Below are 20,466 nucleotides of genomic sequence, written 5' to 3' on the forward strand. Positions count from 1 at the left end.
TGAAAAATAAAAAATGAAAACTTTAATCTTAAAATTGCTATTAATTATGGGAGGGGGTTATATTTACAACCCAGATAGTTTACAAACTCTTACAACCATATCTTAACCGTTGATTTCCGCCAATCAATGGTTGTTATTGATTGTGAATTAATAATTAATTAATAAATTTAATTTGTAAAAATCTTAACCGTTAATTGACGAAAATCAACGGTTAAGATATGGTTGTAAGAATTTGTAAACGAAAATAGGTTGTAAGTATAACCTTCTCCATTAATTATTATCTTTGTAAATAAAAAGGGGATGAACTTGCATATTTCAAAATTCAAGGTGATTCTCCTGTCCAATCTCAAAAGCTTGACTAATTTGACTCCTCCATTTATCAAATTTAAAATCATAGAATGATTAAGATTTAAACAAGGATTAATCAATCACTAAAAATAAGCACTTTTTTTTTTTTTTTTTTTTGTTGGTCTTAACCAAAGTAGGCTTGAATAATCGTGGGCATGCCATAATAATCTATGACCCGTGACGTGAGTGCCAATAGACTATTTGACCTTATTTTACAGAACTATAAATTTGCAGAACCGTGTCTTTCGTTTTCATGAAATAAGTTATTAAAAAAAAAAAATCTGCTTTTTTTTAAGTTTTTCATTTTGATTATCTCTTAGGGAAAGATATTTTGTTTGTGTAGAAAATAAAAGCATAATCATCTGCCACATGTTAAGACCATGCATGCTCATACTTGCAGTAATAAACACGTGTAGATTGCAAACTAAGGATGTTTATAACAACTAGAGCTGCACTTTCCAGCGAACAAAATAGAAACACCCGTCCAATTCAAATTCTCGTGTTTTGCAAGACAATTATAAAAAAGCAATATCATGGGAAAAAATATTACAAAAAAATTGACATGATTTATTACTAGCATAGATAACAACAAGAATTCTGTTTATATTTCTAACATGTCATTTCACACCAGCAAGAATTTTAGTTGAAACGGAATGATACACATAGGTCTATCACGTTAAGAGTTATATAGAATTGAAGCATGAATAATTCATATAGATCAGTCGCGCAAAGAGTCTAGTGTTGACAATACATACAAAGCCAATCATGCTAAGAATGTTATTGAATTGAAGCGTGAATAATGTAGCATTTAATTATTTTGTGCTGAAATTTTTATTAAAAGATGAGGGCAGCATAATTGAACTCGAGATTAGTCATATAAGTCGTGTATAAGATGTGTGGATTTAAGTTGTGCATGATATAATATGCGACTTGTAATGTGCAACTTGTAATAAGTGTGAACTGACTTTTGCATAAGTCATACATCACCTTATGCGTAATTTGAATACACATTCTTTACTTTATGAACGTTTCATTGCATTATTTTGACAAAATATTCACCTTTTGAATTAAGGAGGAAAAATGTTTTCCTTTGATATTATTACGGTGAAAATGCCTAAAAAATTCAGCCTACAATTTTCTTGGTAAGAAAAAAAAAAAAATCAGGATTTGAAACAATCTGTGTCAATTCTCAGTAACGGTCACATGATGACTTCTCCAAACGTGACAACATTAATATTAGACTCCACTCTTGCTCCTACATATTCAAGTATAACCTTGCCTTTGTGTAACTCTCCACATTACCAACCATGGAAGCTAGCAGAAAGTCTTCATTGAAGCCTTGGAAGAAAGGGCCAACAAGGGGAAAAGGTGGCCCCCAGAATGCTTCATGTGAGTATAGAGGTGTTAGACAAAGAACATGGGGCAAATGGGTTGCTGAGATAAGAGAGCCAAAGAAGAGAACCAGACTCTGGCTTGGTTCTTTTGCAACAGCTGAAGAAGCTGCCTTGGCTTATGATGAAGCTGCAAAGAGACTCTATGGACCTGATGCTTACCTTAACCTTCCCAACATGCAAAAACCAAGATTTAGTTCTACCAAATGCCATCAAAAGTTCAAATGGTTTCCTTCCAAGAACTTCATTTCCATGTTTCCTTCACATGGATCACTCAATCTAAATGCTCAACCAAGTGTTCATGTAATCAATCAGAGGCTGCAAGAGCTTAAGCAGAAGAAAGGGGTTGTAATTCAACCTCACTCTAGTTCATCCAGTGATGCAAAGGTAGAAGAATTTGAACATACTGGTAGCAAAAATCATGTAAAAATTCCTCCACAAGAAGAAGATGTTCAAATTTCATCAGAAAAAAAGCTTGAAGATGATCTTCAGGAGAAGCCCCAGATAGACCTACATGAGTTTCTTCAACAGATGGGAATACTTAAAGAAGAAAAAGAGTCAGAAAAGGCTGACAGTTATGGAAGTTCAACAGTATCTGAAGCTGTGTTTGATGACATGAGTGTTAACTGGGAGGCATTGATTGATATGAATGACCATGGAGTTGTAGATAATCATGAATCAGAAGCCTTCCAGTTTGAAGCATATGACATAAACGATGAGCTTACTTTCTCCACTTCAATTTGGAACTATTAAGAAAATTAGTCAAGAAAATAGAACTACTTTATCTGGCTTTGATGTAGTTGAAATCTAGTTATAAATAGGTGCTTAGTAAATCAACCTGTGCATTAATCAGAAGGTTGTGGGCTTTTGGTTCTAATACTACTCTATTCCTGTTTGTCTTATTCTACAGAGTTTTCATTCTGTTGGCTGCTATGTAACAGAGGGAAAGTAGCTTAGCATAAAAAACACTACTTGAGAGAAAAAGGAGCTTATTTTAGTCATGGTGTTACTGATAGAGAACGGAGATATGAGTTTGCTAGTAATATAATTTGACTTATTTGAAGCATTTTGGCGACTTTGAAATGAATTAAAAGATGCAGATCTTTGTTCTGTTACCTCCATTTAGGTCTTTTTATTAAGGGAAATCTTTTTCTTACGTGGATGTAGATAAGTTATCTTATGTTAGTCAAACAAAATAATAAAATAAACCCACAAATGATTAGAGAGAAAAAAAAAAAAGTGAGATCCACCTTTGTTATATGTGTGTAGGAAGATGGGTTATCTCATGCTGAATGATATAAATATAACCCTTTTATTAGCGGGTACAAAATAGAAATCTATAATATCAAGTGATATAAATCTTAGGAAGATCACAATCCAAAAGTATTGGCGGATCTGTGTTTGTGCAAGTGCATACGGAAAAAAAAAGAGTAAAATATATTTTGGGATCTCAACAAAAATTACAATGCCTAATATAATCCATTAAGAAAAAAAAAGTCAGACTTGTAATCCTTCTGAATATTAAAATAGATTCAATTACTTGAAATTGCAATCCCTCTAAAATTCAAAGAAGACCCACGTTAATCCCTCAAAAGTACTAACATTGCTCTATTTTGGAAACTTCCATATTGAAGAATCGAAGAATGCTTTTGTAATCATTCTATCATAACAGCTTAGTTGATTTTTGATTATTATTTTTTGAGGTTAAGTTGAAGTTTTTTTTCTTATATATATTCTTTTGTATTTTAATATATCTAAAACTTTTTTAAATAAAAAATTCCGAAAACAATTGTGAAGACATAAATAAAATTTCCTGATTGGACCATTATCCAAAAGCTAACTATTGAAGTGGAAGATCCCAAGGCCCCACATCAAAATCTCATGCTTGTGATGTAGGAATCAAGTCTCAACCCCTCGTACCATACAATTGGACCACAACATGATATTAGCAACTACTCTAATTTTCAACTTTCTAACTAAAAGAAAGAAGACATCCTAATTTCATGAGCTATGTGGAGGTCCAAGCCCATGAAATAAGGTATCTCTTTATATTCCCTCTTAATTAGGTGTTTTGGGTTGCTATACACTACAGACAAGAGATTTAGAAGGAAAACAAAAGTAAGAAAAGAAAAAGGCAAGATTTTCCTACCCTTTTCATTTTGCATCATGTGGAAGATTTGCTCTCTCTTATTGGGCTGAAATGTACCTAGAGACTTGTCCCTCTTTAATTATTCATGTTGGATAATGGAAATAGACATATAGTGATTCAAGCGGTGTATCTTGCCAAGAAAACTTGAATAAAGACCATATTTATTGTGACATTTACAATTCTTTGTTTATTTTTCACCTTGTTAGTGATTTGTAGTTTTAGGTTGATGATTTGAATGTTCTGTCAGATGAATTGATGCTCCATTTATTAGTAAAATAAACAGGAAAAGAATAAAAATTCGACTGATACACTAATTCCCAGTTCTTGATACTTAAAACTCGTTTAATGATTTTTTTTTTTCCCTCCAAAAGATGCTTTTGTCAATAACCAAAACACATTTGTCAGGAAAAATTTATTTGGATGTTTCCTTTTAAAAAAAAAATAAAAGTCATAAAAAAAAGTCAAAAATCTATTTTTTTTAAGTTAAAAATTTTAACTTCTAAAATAAGTCGAAGTCAAAAGTCAAATATTTTTTTAAATCTAAATAACTTTAACTTTAATAAAAAAACACGTCTAAAATAAGAAGTGTATAAAAAGTAAAATTTTTGGAAACGATCCAAACTAACTGTCCTTCTCATCATTGAAACAAGAAGAATGACATTAGGGGGTGTTTTGGTTGGAGGAAAATATGGAGATAGATAGGTAAGTGAAAAGTGAGAATATGGCAAAACCGTGTTTGGCAGCAAATGTGAGAAAATTTCCCCACAATTATCATTTGCATAGGAATCCATTTTCAGTGTAAAATGATAACAAAAATTCAACCCAAAAATACCACCTAGATATAAGTATTCTAACTTCGCTGGGGAAATGAAAAGCTAAGGTCGGAAACTTTGACAAAAATAACCCTGTTAAGTATGTCTTGGATCATTCAGTGGTGAAAAATGGATAGGTAGGAGGTTGAAAAAAGCAAATATTATCATTTGTATTCAAATTAAAAAATAATCTGTACCAATATCCAAAAAAAAAATTATAAATAACCAAAAAAAAAATTTGTACAAAAAAATAGGGATATTTTCGTAATTGTTACTTATTTTTCCATCTATATTTTACCTCAAACCAAACATAGAGTTTATAAATCTTACTTAATTTGCCCAGTAAAATTTCTTCCAACCAAACGACTTTTTTTACATTTTCCTACCAAACTCACTTTCCAACCATTTCTCTATCAATTACATTTTCCTGTATTCAAAAAATTTCTCCTCAAGCAAACGCCCCTAGATGAAAGGGTGTTAAAAAAATAATACTTCCTCTTTCTTTTCTTTTAGTTTTTCAGAACTTTTCATCTTTTTTTCACTTAAATGAATTTGAATTTGTTTTTTTGTTTTAAAGTTGAAAAAAAAAACTAAGTATAACATGGTTATAATTGATTAAGGTATTTGACAATTAATTACAAGACTTCATCTTTTTAAAATTCAGTTTTTAAATATCAGTAATCAATCACACATCTTATGAGACCATTTCCATTGTCCAAGCATACGAAGATTATTGTTGCAACAATATCACTTCATAACTTTTTTGAAGGTATGTTGTTGAAGATGGAAAGTTTGATAAGTGTGATCGCAATCTTAATTATAATCTTGAGTCGCAAAAAAAAGTAATATTGACCAAAAAATGACTACTTATAATCATAGAAGAGAAACATATTAAGGTTATATGAATAGAGTTCGCAATCAAATAGTGGCTTCATTTAATGGAACGTTGGTTGATAATTTGCAAAGCTATTGGTGAATTGACATTCCATAATTAAACATAAAATTGAGAATGACAAAAATTGTGTTCTACTTATTTGTAGATCTCTTCTCATCGTTTTTTTTTTTGGTATCTCATCTTATTTTGTATCTTATCTCTTTTCATGTATTGTAGTTAACTACTGAGATGTTAGTTTAATAAGAAACTTTTCTTTGGTAAATAGGAGAGAGATAGGGACTAGAAAATATTGGGGAAAAAATTAATAAGAAAGGAAAATGATATAAAGAGTACAATTAGATACTTAAAAATGTTGAGGGGAATAAAATAGTAATATTTTAAAAAATTATCTTAAGATATATATATATATATATATATATATATATATATATATATATATATATATATATAGGATCCTTTCACACCGGTGTCAAATTTCAAATTTGACACCTCATCCGAGAGTCATCGGATCAAAAAATATCAATGACATCACATGCTTACAAATCAGAGCTATTGATCTTTTTTGATCCGATGACTCTCAGATGAGGTGTTAAATTTGAAATTTGACACTGGTGTCAAAGGGTCCTGCCTCATATATTAATATATCAAAAAACTCTTATAATATTTTTTTGTATAATTAAATATTTGATAATTAATATCGTAATGGATATATTTTTTATAAATTTATATGATACTATAGAAATATATTTAAACAAGTATGTTCATTTTTATTTTTAGATATATTGATAAATCTTTACCAAAAAAAGAAAGATATATTGATAAATAAGTATTTGTTAACTTTCTAAAAGAAATTATGTTTTTGAAAAATATTTGTGTTTATATGAAGTTTTTATAATAATACATAGGTTTGTAATTATATATTTTTATGATAATTTTAATTTAAAATAGAGTTTACATAAATTATTTTACTAAATAATTTAGTTATAGCTTAAATTTAGAAATAATTAAAAAAAAAAATACACTGAACATTCTCTTGCTCAGTCGGTGGTCAAACTGGGGAATCTGTGACTTCGTCACAATACGTGTGCCGTAAATGAGTCAAAATCATTTGACCCGTTAACCGTCTGACCCATTTTTTAAATAGCAAAACTTAAAAAAATAAAAACATAAAAAAATAAAAAAAACAAAGTCCTCTTTTGTTTCTAAAAATAATTTTTTTGTTTTCAGAATAAAAAAATAAAAAATTCGTTTAAAAAATTAAAATTATAACTTTTTTTTTAGAATCAGATTTAGAGAATATGTTTAAATTATTTTTATTTTGTATATTGACTTTTAATTTTTTTTTAAATATTTATTTTCATAACTATGCTATAAAATAATTTTAAGAAAAAAAAAGAATATAATCAAACATACCCATAAGAACCTGTAGAATTTGAAAATAGTGCATGAATGCCTTTTGATGAACCCAAAAGAATCAGGCATGTATTAGATTACACATCCCTGATTTATGTTCTTTGCTTTTTATACTATTCTCCAACAATTCTAATTTTCAAACATAATGATTAGACTTTAGATTATTACTGTCACTAATTTAGTTACATCGTATGATGATATTTTTAATTAAAAAATTATATTAGGAGAAGGCATATCTACATTCAAGATATGAAAACTTATTAAAAATTTAAGTTGATAATATATAAAAAAAAACGACCAATCAACCTTCATTGGCGTAAAATATTTTTTCATTCATTATGTTCAGAATCTTTAAAAATAAGAAATGATTTAATTTTATTCGATTTAAAACTAACTTATTCAATTTAGGAATTATATTCTACTTTTGGAACTCATTATAAAAAAATGGTATTTGAATTTATTTAGAAATTAAATCTTATGTTTTGAATGCGTTAAAAATAAAATTTATTTTATTATATTAAATAGACTATTTCAAATAAGGGAAAAATAATTTATTTATATAAATTACATTCAAAAATGAAATTAATTCCCAAAAATTTATAAAATTGATAGAATATTTAAAACAAAAATAGATTAATTCATAGGATTTAATAAATTTAAATTATTTTATAAACATTCCAAATACACTCATAATAATTGTTCATAATATTATCTATATGAATTGTTTTTATACATCATTCTTTTTAATATATTTTTTCTTCTTTGTCTAAATTTTTTTATTCAATTGCTTATCCCACCAAAACTTTCACCTCCCTTCCATAAACATATATGGCTTGACACCATTGTTTTTTCAGACCCATTACGATTTACTTCTTAAACTTGACTAGGTTCATAAAGGTTTCAATCAAAACATAATCCATTTAAATCTCTAGTATTACAAATGGAAGGATTTTAATTTGAGAAGGAATCTGCATCTGAGAAAATATTAGAAAATGATTTTGGATCTTGCTTTCACTTCTGCATCATCGGAGGGTGATTTTTAAAGGGAATCTGCATTTGAATTAAAAAAATAAAACAATAGTATTTTCAGCTCTACATGATTGGTTGGGTCCACCACCCTGAACAATCATTGTTTGGGCTAATGACCAAATACAAACAAACAAACTAAAGTTGCTGGTTTTTACATAACTTTTACTCAATTGAAGTGGATTACGCAACTTAAATGATTTTTTTTTTTTTTGGTAAATCTTAAATTATTTAAATTAGTATAATAATTTATATTTAATTGTATTATTATATGCTGTCACACTATATCATATTAAAATATCCCTTCACACATAACTTTTTATGAGACAAACACTCTAAATACTGTTAGACTAAACCTTTTGTTAAGTTTTTAATCTATGTTTTTAGTCAATTCTGCTTTATGAGTGATTGCCATTTTGCAGACACCATTTTGATTAATCTAATATATTTGTTCTAATTGAAGTAAATTAAGGAGGATTTGATTAGGCATGCAAATTAAGTGGCATGCTAATCCTTATGTTGATGCGTATGAGTGGAATTGATTCCAATTTTAACCAAGAAAAACTAAGATGTGATTCATGTGAATATGGTAAATGTAGATACTTTAAAAACAAAAGTGAGCCATAGGGTCCACTATGCCACTGCCCTTCTTCAATCAGAAACAAAAGTTTGTAATAATGGCTGAGTAGATTTACATCATGATTGTTTACAAAACCAAAAATTAATCATGGCTAATAAGATAATACTAGACCTTGAACCATAATGTAGCAGTCGTATAATAAAGTGTTTGAGGCGAATGCATGATGAATATTTTTAAAAAGAAAATCCAGTATACAATAAAGGTTCTCCAAATTGCCAAGGTAGATGTGAAGGTTGACTGTTTTATCCTTCTACTTTTCTCAAAGAGGCCATTCCTAGACTCGAACATCATATAGCATGTGTCACACGTGTATGTGCCACATGGCAAGCTTTTATGAGGTGTGCACGTATCACATGAACAATTAATTGCACACTAGGTATATGCACAAGTGTTGTGTATGATTCATACTTCACATGCTGATGATGATTTTTATTGTTGGAGTCAGCAGAAAGACAACTAGAGTCCTACTCCCAGGTGAGCGGGCGGGGGTCTCGGGGTCTCGCATGCTGTTAGGGTTTCCTATTTATATTTTCTTTGTAAATTGAGTGACTTGTAACGAGTGGCGGTAAGGTGAATATAATATAGACAAGTTGGACGTAGTCTATATTGGGCGAATCAAGATAAATCATCGTGTCAATCTCTCTTCTCTTTTCTCTTTTCTCTTTTCTCTTTTCTCTTTTCTCTTTTGTTAATTTTGTGTGATTGTCGATTTTCAAGAACAACTGACTAGATTTTGTGATATTGTTGTGGTCGTTCGTATGGTTCTTTTCTATGATGATCATAATTTTTCAATTTTTTTTCTTCCTCTTCCAATTTTTTAAAAGGTTATAATCTTTTATATTTTTCTATCAAAATGAGTTAAAATTCGGAATATAGTCATGTGGTTCTCTACTTAACTAATATGAATATGTTAATGTGTAAGTAGAATAATTATTCCATTTTGAATGGTGCCACCCACGATTGCAATAGTGCCACTTGACAAAATTCAGTTAGTTGCACACACATTTTGTATGCAACTAGTTGTGAATGTGGTATGCCTACAACTCACAAGAGCTTGTCTCATGACAGTTGGGCAAGTTTCGCATCATGCGTGTGCAACTAACTTCGTTAGCTAAATAAAATATTTGAAAATAATATTAATTCAATATTTTTTTTAAATGAAATTATATGATTTTTTTTTCTCATAGGAAAGCTGCCGGCTAAGTTCTTAAAATTATACGGTTAAGCAAAATTATTATTTGTGACTATAGTTGGGTATATATCTTTTCATTCAGGTTTATGCATGCATAATTTAATACACATATAGATTAAGTAAATAGAACACAAACCTATTTAATTTGTTATGACACATTAAATGACTCTTTTATGACATGAAATACTTATACCATTTTTACTCTTTTTTATTTTAGTTTTAATAACTTTTTTCCTTTGTGAAAGTAATTTTTATATTAAGTAATTATTAATTATATCTGAAGGTATTTTTGTATGTATATATATAAGTAAAATATCACTATGCCTTACGTGTTGCATCAAAGGATGGGGTTTTCACCTATATATTTTATTGAAAAAAACTCATCATAAATAAATAATAATGCATCTGTTACAATTATTATAAATACATTGTCAAGAATATCACTTAATTATAATATATAATCTACAATTTGACATAAATTATAATGCTAAAGTAAAGTTTTTAAAATTGGACTAACCATTAAATTAATTAGTAAAGCTATTGATTTATACATAGTTTATTAGTTTGAACGTCGTTGTAATATATTAAGTAACAAAGTAATATATAAAATCACAAGAAATGAAGTTAGATAAAATTTAAATTAGTGTAAAGGAGAAAAACAATCATATTATATGCGGATAAAATAATAACAATAATAATAAATTAAATAATAATCACCCTATAAATGCTACATCAAATAAATCCAAGAAAATATAATCATTTTACTAAATTAGTCAACCAATTTTGAATTTCTCAACCATGTAATTAAGTTCTAATTTACTTCTTTAGAAACTACACTAATCATAGTATTTGACAATTGTTGAGATATTTTTAATTGTTTATGCTCTTTTTTTTTTGAGTTACCCAACCCTAATTACCTCTTTGAGGCGAGTTGGCTTCCTCCGGTATCCCCACAAGCTTCGACTCTTTGAGCCAGCTATGGGACTAATCCGGAGTGCGGAGGTCAGTGATAGCTAAAGGTTCAGTGATAGGATAGCGAATCCTACAGTGGAATCTCAACGAAGGAACAAGATGAATTTCAAGAGAAAATCAGAGAAAACAAAGGAAAGGATTCTGTATATTCATATTCTGCTCACAAAATGACCCTATCAGGCATATATGCCACGTCTCTAACAACTCCAACAGAAAGCATAAAAAGCAGGACACGTACAACATGACTCATGCTTGTATCGGTTACTAACAACAAATACTAATTACAATGCATAACAGCAAATTCACTATTGAAGCTAATAATAAGGCCCAAAACAACTAACAACAATTACTCCACTTAATGGTATGTAACAGAACCTATGACAGGGAATAAAAGAACCATGATAACAGTAATATTTTGGGCTGCTTAAACCACATAATCCTTGGCCCACGAAGGGGCACCAGCTCTCCTCTTCATGTTGGGCTGATCATTATTAACATTCAGCCCCCTCTCCAAGAATGCATTCAGCGGGAATTGAACACATATCCAACCCCACTAACTCAGCGCCTAGGAACCAACTGAGCTGCACCCATTGGGTGTATTGTTTATGCTCTTTTCTCTATATATACATAGAGAAAAATGTTTATCCTTTTAAATGACACAACTTATATTTTTTCACTCTCACAAAGAGGTGGGATCCACACCTTTATTTTTTTTTCAACTCTCTCCCCTCTTTTATCTATCTCTTTCTCTCTCTTAAAATGACACAACTTTATATCCTTTAAAATCACACACACTTTTCCCATATACATAACACTATAACCAGGAATAAATGGAGTGAGTCTACAACGAAGCATAAAAAAGTATTACCCTTTAACTTGTTAATTATAACCATTGGATATCACCTTATGTTACCTTACTTTTCAAAACACAATTTCTTTTTTTTTTTTGGTAAATAAAACACAATTTCAAATCTAAACAAAATTACATTCTATATGGAAGAGGAATTTGAAGTCTGAAATTAATCATATCTACTAACGAAATGTGATATATAGTTATTTTTAAATTTGTAAAGTATTTGAAGATGATAATGTGAATGATAAAAAGTTGTCTAATAAAGAAATGTATTATATAATTATTTTATCATTTTGTAAGCAAAATTTGAAAAATGATAAACACGTGTTTAATGATATATTACTGATATTCACAAAAAGAAAATTATCTATTAGGGAATGTTAGTAATGTTAGAATTAATTGTAAATTAATTATGGGTAAGAATGACAATTGGTAAAGAAAGACAAAATGATGTGCATTTTCAGCCAAAATGTGTCTGTCTAATCATACCTTTTTCATGAAGAGGCGTGTATTCTTTTTTCTTTTTTTTTGGAGAACAGAGGCGTGTATTCTCAAAATATGACTCTCACACTATTAATAAAAGAGTCTAATGGCATCTAGTGGGTACATATTTTTAAGATCATTATTTCTTCTTACTTTTTTTTTATATGCACCCGTCATTTCATGTGATTATTAGATAAAATTTGGTATTCAACCGTGTCTGTTCTCATTCCGTCGATCTGCTTTAATAGAGTTACAAAGTAAGGAGCCAAAAAATATAACAACTAACTTAGCTATTGTACAGCAACTAACTAAGCAATCCTAAACTATCATAACAATAAACAAATATACAACTAAGTTATCCTAGTTATCCTATTGTGACAAACAGCAACAGATGCTGAATGAATATAAACAATATACAATCCTAACAAATAAGATAATCTCCAACACTTCCCCTCAAGTTAGAGCATGTAAGAATGAAATGCCCAACTTGGGAAGGAAAGCAAGAAACTCTGCTTGACCCAAAGCCTTTGTGAAGAGATCTGCTAGCTGGGATTTGGAGCGAACATGTGCCGTAGCAATATTATTAGAAAGAACATGATCATGAACAAAATGACAATCCAGCTCTATGTGCTTAGTTTGTTCATGGAACACAGGGTTAGCAGCTATATGGAGAGTTGCTTGGTTATCACGAAAGACCTCCTTTGGATCATTATGGAACACACCAAGAGAAGCAAGAAATCCTTTAAGCCATACTAATTCTGCTGTGACAGCTGCCATAGCTTTATACTCAGCCTCCGCGGAAGATCGCGATATTGTTACCTGCTTCTTTGTCCGCCAAGAAATTGGTGATGTCCCTAACATGACAAAAAATCTTGTGACTGACCTTCGTGTAAGAGGACATGATGCCCAATCTGAGTCACAATATGCATGAAGTTTTAGATCACAATTGGATTTCAAGAGAAGTCCTTGACCCAGATTTCTTTTAATATACTTAAGAACTCGCATAGCTGAGTCCAAGTGAGCTTGTTTCGGTTGTTGCATAAACTGGGACAAGGTATGAACCGCATAGCTCAAATCAGGACGTGTGATGGTGAGATAAATTAGTTTACCAACAATACGCCTGTATCGTTCAGGATCCGCAAGAAGAGGACTATCTGCCAGAGCCAAACGATGGTTTTGCTCAATAGGGGAATTGGCAGGCTTACTACCACTGAGACCGGATTCATGAAGTATATCAAGAGCATACTTCCTTTGGCACATAAAAATTCCTTCATTACTACGTGCCATTTCAAGGCCTAAGAAATATTTCAGCTTTCCTAGGTCTTGATTTTAAAACATTTGTTTAAATATTCCTTGACCTGTTTGCAAGCCTGGGAATCATTGCCTGCTAATACGATATCATCAACATAAATTAAAAGAGCCAGAAAAATATTACCACGCTTCAAAGTGAAAAGTGTGTAATCAGCATGCGATTGAACAAAACCATAGGCTTTCAACGAGCTACTCGATTTTGAGAACCAGTTCCTTGGTGATTGACGTAAACCATACAAGGACTTTCGTAGTCTGCAAACTTTGTGGCTTGTCCCATTGCCGAAGCCAGGTGGAAACCACATGTAAACTTCCTCACTCAAATCACCATTCAGAAATGCATTATGGACATCTAACTGGTGCAACTCCCAGTTACATGTTGCTGCCACTGCTAAAAGTGTTCGAACACTCACCATCTTTGCTACTGGTGCAAATGTTTCGTTGTAATCTTCACCTGCCACTTGATGATTTCCAGCAATAACTAGCCGAGCTTTATACCTTTCAATAGAACCATCTGAGTGATACTTTATTTTGAACACTGTAAGAACCTGCACCATTAATTAAGGTATTTAATTAATTAATTATGCAAAAATAAGAAATGATTCCATAATTGACCTTAATAATTATTTATGAGGCTTAATAATCATAATAAGTGATTAAGAATGCTGAAAGTCGCTTTTCGGAAGAAAAGTGCAGATACCGGTTCTGCTAGTCGGTATAAATGTGCACCGAAAAAGTATCCCGGAAAATTAATGTAAGTGCATGATAATTACTAGAATAATATGTAGGACTTGTAAAACGAGTTTCAAGTCCAAATAATGAGAACTGGTGCTAGAAACCGGTACTGGCTCTGAAAAGCGCATACCGGAAAGTTGCTCAGAAAAATATAAGAAAAATATGTTAATTCTTAGAAAATTATGTAGTTTCATAATCCAAATTTTGGGATTAAAATGCTAAGCGTAGAAATTAAAGTTAATACTGTGCGCTTAAGTGAGTTTTGGCTATATTTATGCATTTTAGCACATAACCCTAGGCACTCAGATTTGTCTACGTGACTTGGTGGCTGACTTGCACCTTATACACTGTTCCACTGCCTTCCCTTCCATTTCTTGAGCAAGCTTCAACCTTTGAGGCTTGTTCTTCCATTTAAACACTTGGTGAGGGTGAAGGTTGGTCTTGGGACTGCATTGGGGTGTTGTTTCTGAGTTAGAGAACCTGTGTGAGGGAGTTTGAAGAGCTGTGTTTGCTGTTCTTGAGGGGTGTGACCTTTTGTTGGCATTTTGATGCTTCAAGGTGTCTTCTTGTTGAGTAAAAGAGTCATCTTGTGTTCATTTTCGTGCATCCTCTTGTGGTAGTAGCTTGAGTCTGGTTGTGAGCTCCAAGAGCATCTCCCTTTGCTGTTTTTGAGCTTTGGTATGTATATCAACCTTTAACTTGAGTTTTAAGGCTTAAAAATGGAAGCTTGATGCATGTTAAGGTTAAAAGATGATAACTTGTTGTTGGGTAAGGCTTAACACACCTAGAAATGCATGATTAGGTGTTTAAAATCGGTAAAAGGGAACCTTTAAGGGATATCTTCACGAAAATGCAGAAACTGCATTCTGTCGTGAAATATCCGGATATCTGCCCGTGGAATATCCGGATATGGGATATCCGGATATGTGTATTCGGATATGGGGTTTTGGGATATCTGGATATTGTATATTCGGATATGGGATTCTGGATATCCGGATATTGCATATCCGGATATGTACAGTGAGATATCCGGATATTGCATATCCGGATATGGTCCCAAGGAGTATCCGGATATTCTGGGATTTCGCAGAACAGTAGTTGTGCTGTGCGTACAGTAGGCTATTGGAGGTTTGTAGACCCTAGATTGATGAAGTTGAACTTCTGTATTTAATGGATTAAGCCATAATCATGGGATTAAGGGCTTGTGGCTTTGTTATAAGCTTTAAGACTTGAAAACGTAATGAAAAGGCGTTGTCTTTAATTTGTATGCATGTGGTACATGTTTATTGATTTATATTTGGTCTATATCAGATTGTGATCTGCTGTGATTGGACTTTGAGCTTGTGGCATTGGATAGCTAGCTTAGAGGTAAGCTTTTGTGTCCTCGGTTTAGCCATGTTGTGGTTCCACCATGTCCCATGGGGATATGGTATATGCATGCTGTGTTACATGCTTTTGATGTTTTGGAAATGCTGTTGAGCTATTATATGTTAGTGCCTTTTTGATATGCATGGAGGTGTTCCACCTATACGGTAAGCCAGAGTATGTAGAACATACAAGAGGGTGAGGCTGTGGGTGAGGTGCAAGCGGTGTTCCTTGTACTACATGTAGGGAATAGACGTATTCCTACATTTCTCTGGCCAGTAGATAGTGATTACACACATGCCATAGATATCTGTTGCACTACATAGTTTTGGAACTAATAATGATATAAATGCTTTTTGAACTTATATTGCACATGTAAGTGAGCTTGGGGTGGAAGATCCTTGAGGACCCCTTGTCTTACTGAGATTTCTAGTTTAGAGATCTCACCCCACGTTTGGGGAATGCTTATTTCAGGGTCAGGTAACGTTGAGACCTCAGGCGGCAGGAGGCCGGAGCTGAGTTAGATTGCTGTTATATTGTGCTGCCTTGATTGGATGCTGGATTTACATGCTGCTTATGCTTATAGCTGCAGTTTATGTTTATGGAGTTTTATGTTGAGACTTGTTGTTTACTATGTTATTTGGTGAGCATGGGGATTGTCCATGACACATAGTATTATTATGTCTTGGTTATGTGAGTCTTTTGGAGTTGTAATAATGTACCAGGATATTGTCCAGATTACTTGATGTAATGCCGTGATTTAGATACACACTTTATCTATATATTGAGGTATTTCAGTAGATGTCTTATTGCAATTTACATACAGGCGATATTTTATGAAATTGATTAAGTAATCAAGTTGGTAATTGATAATGACGTCATAATTGAAAAGAAAAAGAATATTCCGCATTTTTAATTAAGCACCGCTTAATACGATGTAATGTTAATATTCTGGGTATACACAGGGTGTTACATTTTATGGTATCAGAGCAACGGTTCAAGGGAAAAACCTGTATGTATTGCAATGATTAGGATGTTTGGTTGTGTCTGTTTTGTGTGTTTGCTCCGTCGAGTATTATTATGATAATGCATATGTGACCACATTGCGTGGGCATGATCAACTCATAATTTGTGCAACTTGTTCAGAATCATGGTAAGACCCGGGAGAAACCGCGAGACTTCGGAGGATCGGCCCGATCATGTCCTAGCTGCATTAGCTGAGATGCAGGCGACCCGACTAGCCGACCAGGAGGCCATGAGAATGGCAAACCAGGCCATGCTGGACGCCGTCAGAGAGGCGAACAGGAAGGCCACCGAGGACGTGTTGGAGGCCAACCGTCTGGCGAACATGACGATGTTTAGAGTCATGTTGGAGGAGATGAGAAATGGCCCTGATGTTGGTCATGCTCCACCGCCACCACCTCCACCGCCACCACCACCACCACCACCTCCACCCAGTTTGCAGGATGACTCTCAGAGTCAGATGAGAGATGGCAGTCATCTTTCGGGGGCCATGCAGACCGTCCCTGTTGTTGCTGAGGGTCGCGATGAGATCGATCGCCGGCTGAATGCTTTCTGTAAGCATAAGCCACCTGCCTTTGATGGATCCTTTGATCCTGTTGCTGCTGCACGTTGGCTTCAGGCGTTGGATAAGATTTTTCGGATCATGCAGTGCACAGATCCACAGAAGTTGATGTTCGCTACTTACATGCTGGAGGGCGATGCCCATGAGTGGTGGACAAACCTTTCTCATGTCTACGAGATGTAGGGTCATGTGATGACTTGGCCTATGTTTGAGGACTTCTTCTTGGGTCAGTACTTTCCATATGACGCTCAGGAGAGGCAGTAGGGAGAGTTCAACAGATTGGTTCAGGGCTCGTTGTCTGTGGACGAGTACCTGGCCAAGTTCAACCAGTTGGTGAAGTTTGCACACTTCAGGATGGCGAGGCCTACTCCTACATTTCTGGCTGCTAAGTTCCGCAGGGGACTTGGTGAGCATATTGCTGGTTACCTAGCTGGTTCTGCTTCTAGAGATTTTGGGACACTGGTTCAGTAATGTCGTGATATTGAAGATTTCTACAGCTCGAGTAAGGCCAAGAAGGCCAAGGTTGCTGAGGCGACGAAGGTTGCAGCTGGTAGTTCCACTTCTTGGCGAGACAGGAAGTTTGGGAACAAGGGCAAGGGTAAACAGTTGGCAGCTCGGCAGGCGCCGAGTCAGTTCAAGAGGACTTCTGCTCAGGGGAGTGTAGCGAGACCTCCTGCTCCCAGGTGTTCGGGATGCGGGAAGACTCATTTTGGGCCGTGTTCTACCGGCCAGTTGATTTGCTTTCAGTGTGGCAAAGAGGGCCACTTCTCCAGAGATTGTCCGTCGGCGACGACGAGGGCTACTGCAGTGCAGGCAGTGCCACTTCAGATGGTTCCCCTTCCACCTACTTCGGCACCGGTAGTGCCACCATCTTCTGGGAGAGTTTATACTCTGGATCGTCAGCAGTCGGATCGAGCTCCGAACCTTGTCAGAGGTACTGTTACGATTGGTTCATCAGCTGTTGATGTGTTGTTTGACTCTGGGACTACGCATTCTTTTGTAACTACCCCGATTGCTGTGGGGCTTGAGTTGCCCAGTGATATGCTTTCTCCACCGATGCGGGTGACCACCGCCACCGGAGAAAGATGTGATGCTACCACTGTTCATCGCGATGTGGCGTTTCAGTGGAATGGCCGTGAGTTCTCGGTAGATCTGATAGGGTTGCCGATGGCCAACTTGGAGGTTATTCTGGGCATGGATTGGCTGTCCATAAATTGTGTGATGATTGATTGTTGTGCCAAGCGTGTAGTGTTGTCTCCGTGTGATTCCACAGCCAGTTCCTCGCCGTACATTTCGTTGCTGCAGGCTAGGAGAGCCTTGAGAGCAGGGGCATTTGGTTATGTCATGTTGGGAGGTTTGGTGAGTGGTACACAGGAGAACATCACTGGTATTCCTGTGGTGAGGGAGTTCCTCGAGGTGTTTCCTGAGGAGATTCCTGAGTTTCTGCCACAGAGGGAGATAGAGTTCTCCATAGATCTGTTGCATGGTGTGGGGCCGATTTCTTTAGCTCCATACCGGATGTCGCCACCGGAGTTGGCAGAGCTGAAGAAGCATATTGAGGATCTTTCAGCGAAAGACTTCATTAGACCGAGTGTGTCTCCTTGGGGAGCACCGGTTATCTTCGTGAAGAAGAAGGACGGGACAATGCGATTGTGCACCGACTACAGGCAGCTGAACAAGGTGACAATCAAGAACAAGTATCCTCTTCCTCGGATTGATGATCTGTTGGATCAACTCAGGGGTGCTTGTGTGTATTCCAAGATTGATCTCCGGTCCGGATACCATCAGATTCGGGTGAAGCCGGAGGATGTCCTGAAGACCGCATTTCGCTCGAGATATGGTCATTTTGAGTACTTGGTGATTTCGTTCGGTCTCACCAATGCACCTGCCGTGTTCATGGATTACATGAACTGGATTTTCCAGTCGTACCTGGATCAGTTTGTGATCGTCTTCATTGATGACATTTTGATTTACTCCAAGACGGAGGAGGAGCATGTGGAGCATTTGCGAACTGTTCTGCAAGTGCTGAAAGAGAAGAAGCTGTATGCGAAGCCTTCCAAGTGTGAATTTTGGCTCAAGTCTGTGAAGTTCCTTGGGCATGTTATTTCTGCTGAGGGAGTTGCAGTGGATCCGAACAAGATTGAGGCTGTGCTGGATTGGGAGAGACCCAAGACAGTTACGGAAGTGAGGAGCTTTCTGGGTTTGGCAGGTTACTATCGGAGGTTCATCAAGGGATTCTCCACCATGGTTTTGCCATTGACTCGCCTTACTCGGAAGGAGACTCCATTTGTGTGGACTCACGAGTGTGAGGTCTGTTTTCAGGAGTTGAAGGAGAGACTGACTACTGCTCCTGTGTTGGTCCTTCCTGATCCTGCGCTTGAGATTGAGCTTTACACCGACGCCTCCGGGAAGGGGCTAGGTTGTGTGTTGATGCAGTTGGGAAAAGTGATCGCCTATGCTTCGAGGCAGTTGAAACCTCATGAGGAGAACTACCATACTCATGACTTGGAGTTGGCTGCTATTGTGTTTGCTTTCAAGATTTGGAGGCATTATTTTTTTGGCTTGAGGTTTGTGGTTTTCAGTGACCACAAGAGTTTGAAGTACCTGTTCGACCAGAAGGAGTTGAACATGAGGAAGAGGAGATGGATGGAGTTCATAAAGGACTACGACTTCGAGCTAAGGTATCATCCTAGCAAGGCCAATGTGGTAGCTGATGCTTTGAGTCGGAAATCCAGTAGTTCATCAAGTTTGTTACTTGGTAACTTTGATGTGGTTGAGAAGTTCCGCAACTTGGCAGTGACCGCTCCGGGTGAGAGTCTACTTCTCGGATTGGAAGCATCCGATGTTGTGAACGAGCTGCTTGAAAAGATTAAAGAGGCACAAGTTCAGAGAGAGTGTCTGGATTATGTGAAGAACCAAGACGGTGTGTCTTGTAATGATGATGGATTGCTTTTGTTTCAGCAGAGGATTGTAGTTCCTCGAGGCCCGTTAACAGAGGAGATTATGGCAGAAGGCCATAAGGGTCAGTTTTCTATCCACCCTGGTGCTACTAAGATGTATCAAGACTTGAAGAAGAACTTCTGGTGGCCGGGCATGAAGAAAGATGTTGCTGTCTTTGTGTCTAAGTGTTTGGTTTGCCAGAAGGTGAAGATTGAGCATCAGAGACCGTCTGGTGAACTTCAACCTCTTGAAGTACCATAGTGGAAGTGGGAAGGTATTTCCATGGATTTCGTGGTGGGATTGTCGAAGACTCAGGCGGGTTGTGACTCTATTTGGGTCATTGTGGACAGACTGACGAA

At 35.0% G+C, this 20,466-nt stretch overlaps 1 protein-coding gene across 1 annotated transcript; it reads left to right on the top strand.

Moving 5' to 3' along the window:
- The first annotated feature begins 1,655 nt into the window (after positions 1-1,655).
- On the top strand, positions 1,656-2,492 carry LOC133302208 (dehydration-responsive element-binding protein 2F-like). Its single transcript, XM_061501950.1, has one exon. The coding sequence runs from the start codon at positions 1,656-1,658 to the stop codon at positions 2,490-2,492; it is 837 nt and encodes a 278-aa protein (XP_061357934.1).
- Positions 2,493-20,466: the final 17,974 nt, after the last annotated feature.

The sequence above is a fragment of the Gastrolobium bilobum genome, unplaced genomic scaffold (assembly GCF_033153095.1).
Source record: "Gastrolobium bilobum isolate Gb01-03AN ecotype WA unplaced genomic scaffold, APGP_CSIRO_Gbil_v1 utg10602, whole genome shotgun sequence".
In the NCBI taxonomy this organism is placed as follows: Eukaryota; Viridiplantae; Streptophyta; class Magnoliopsida; order Fabales; family Fabaceae; genus Gastrolobium; species Gastrolobium bilobum.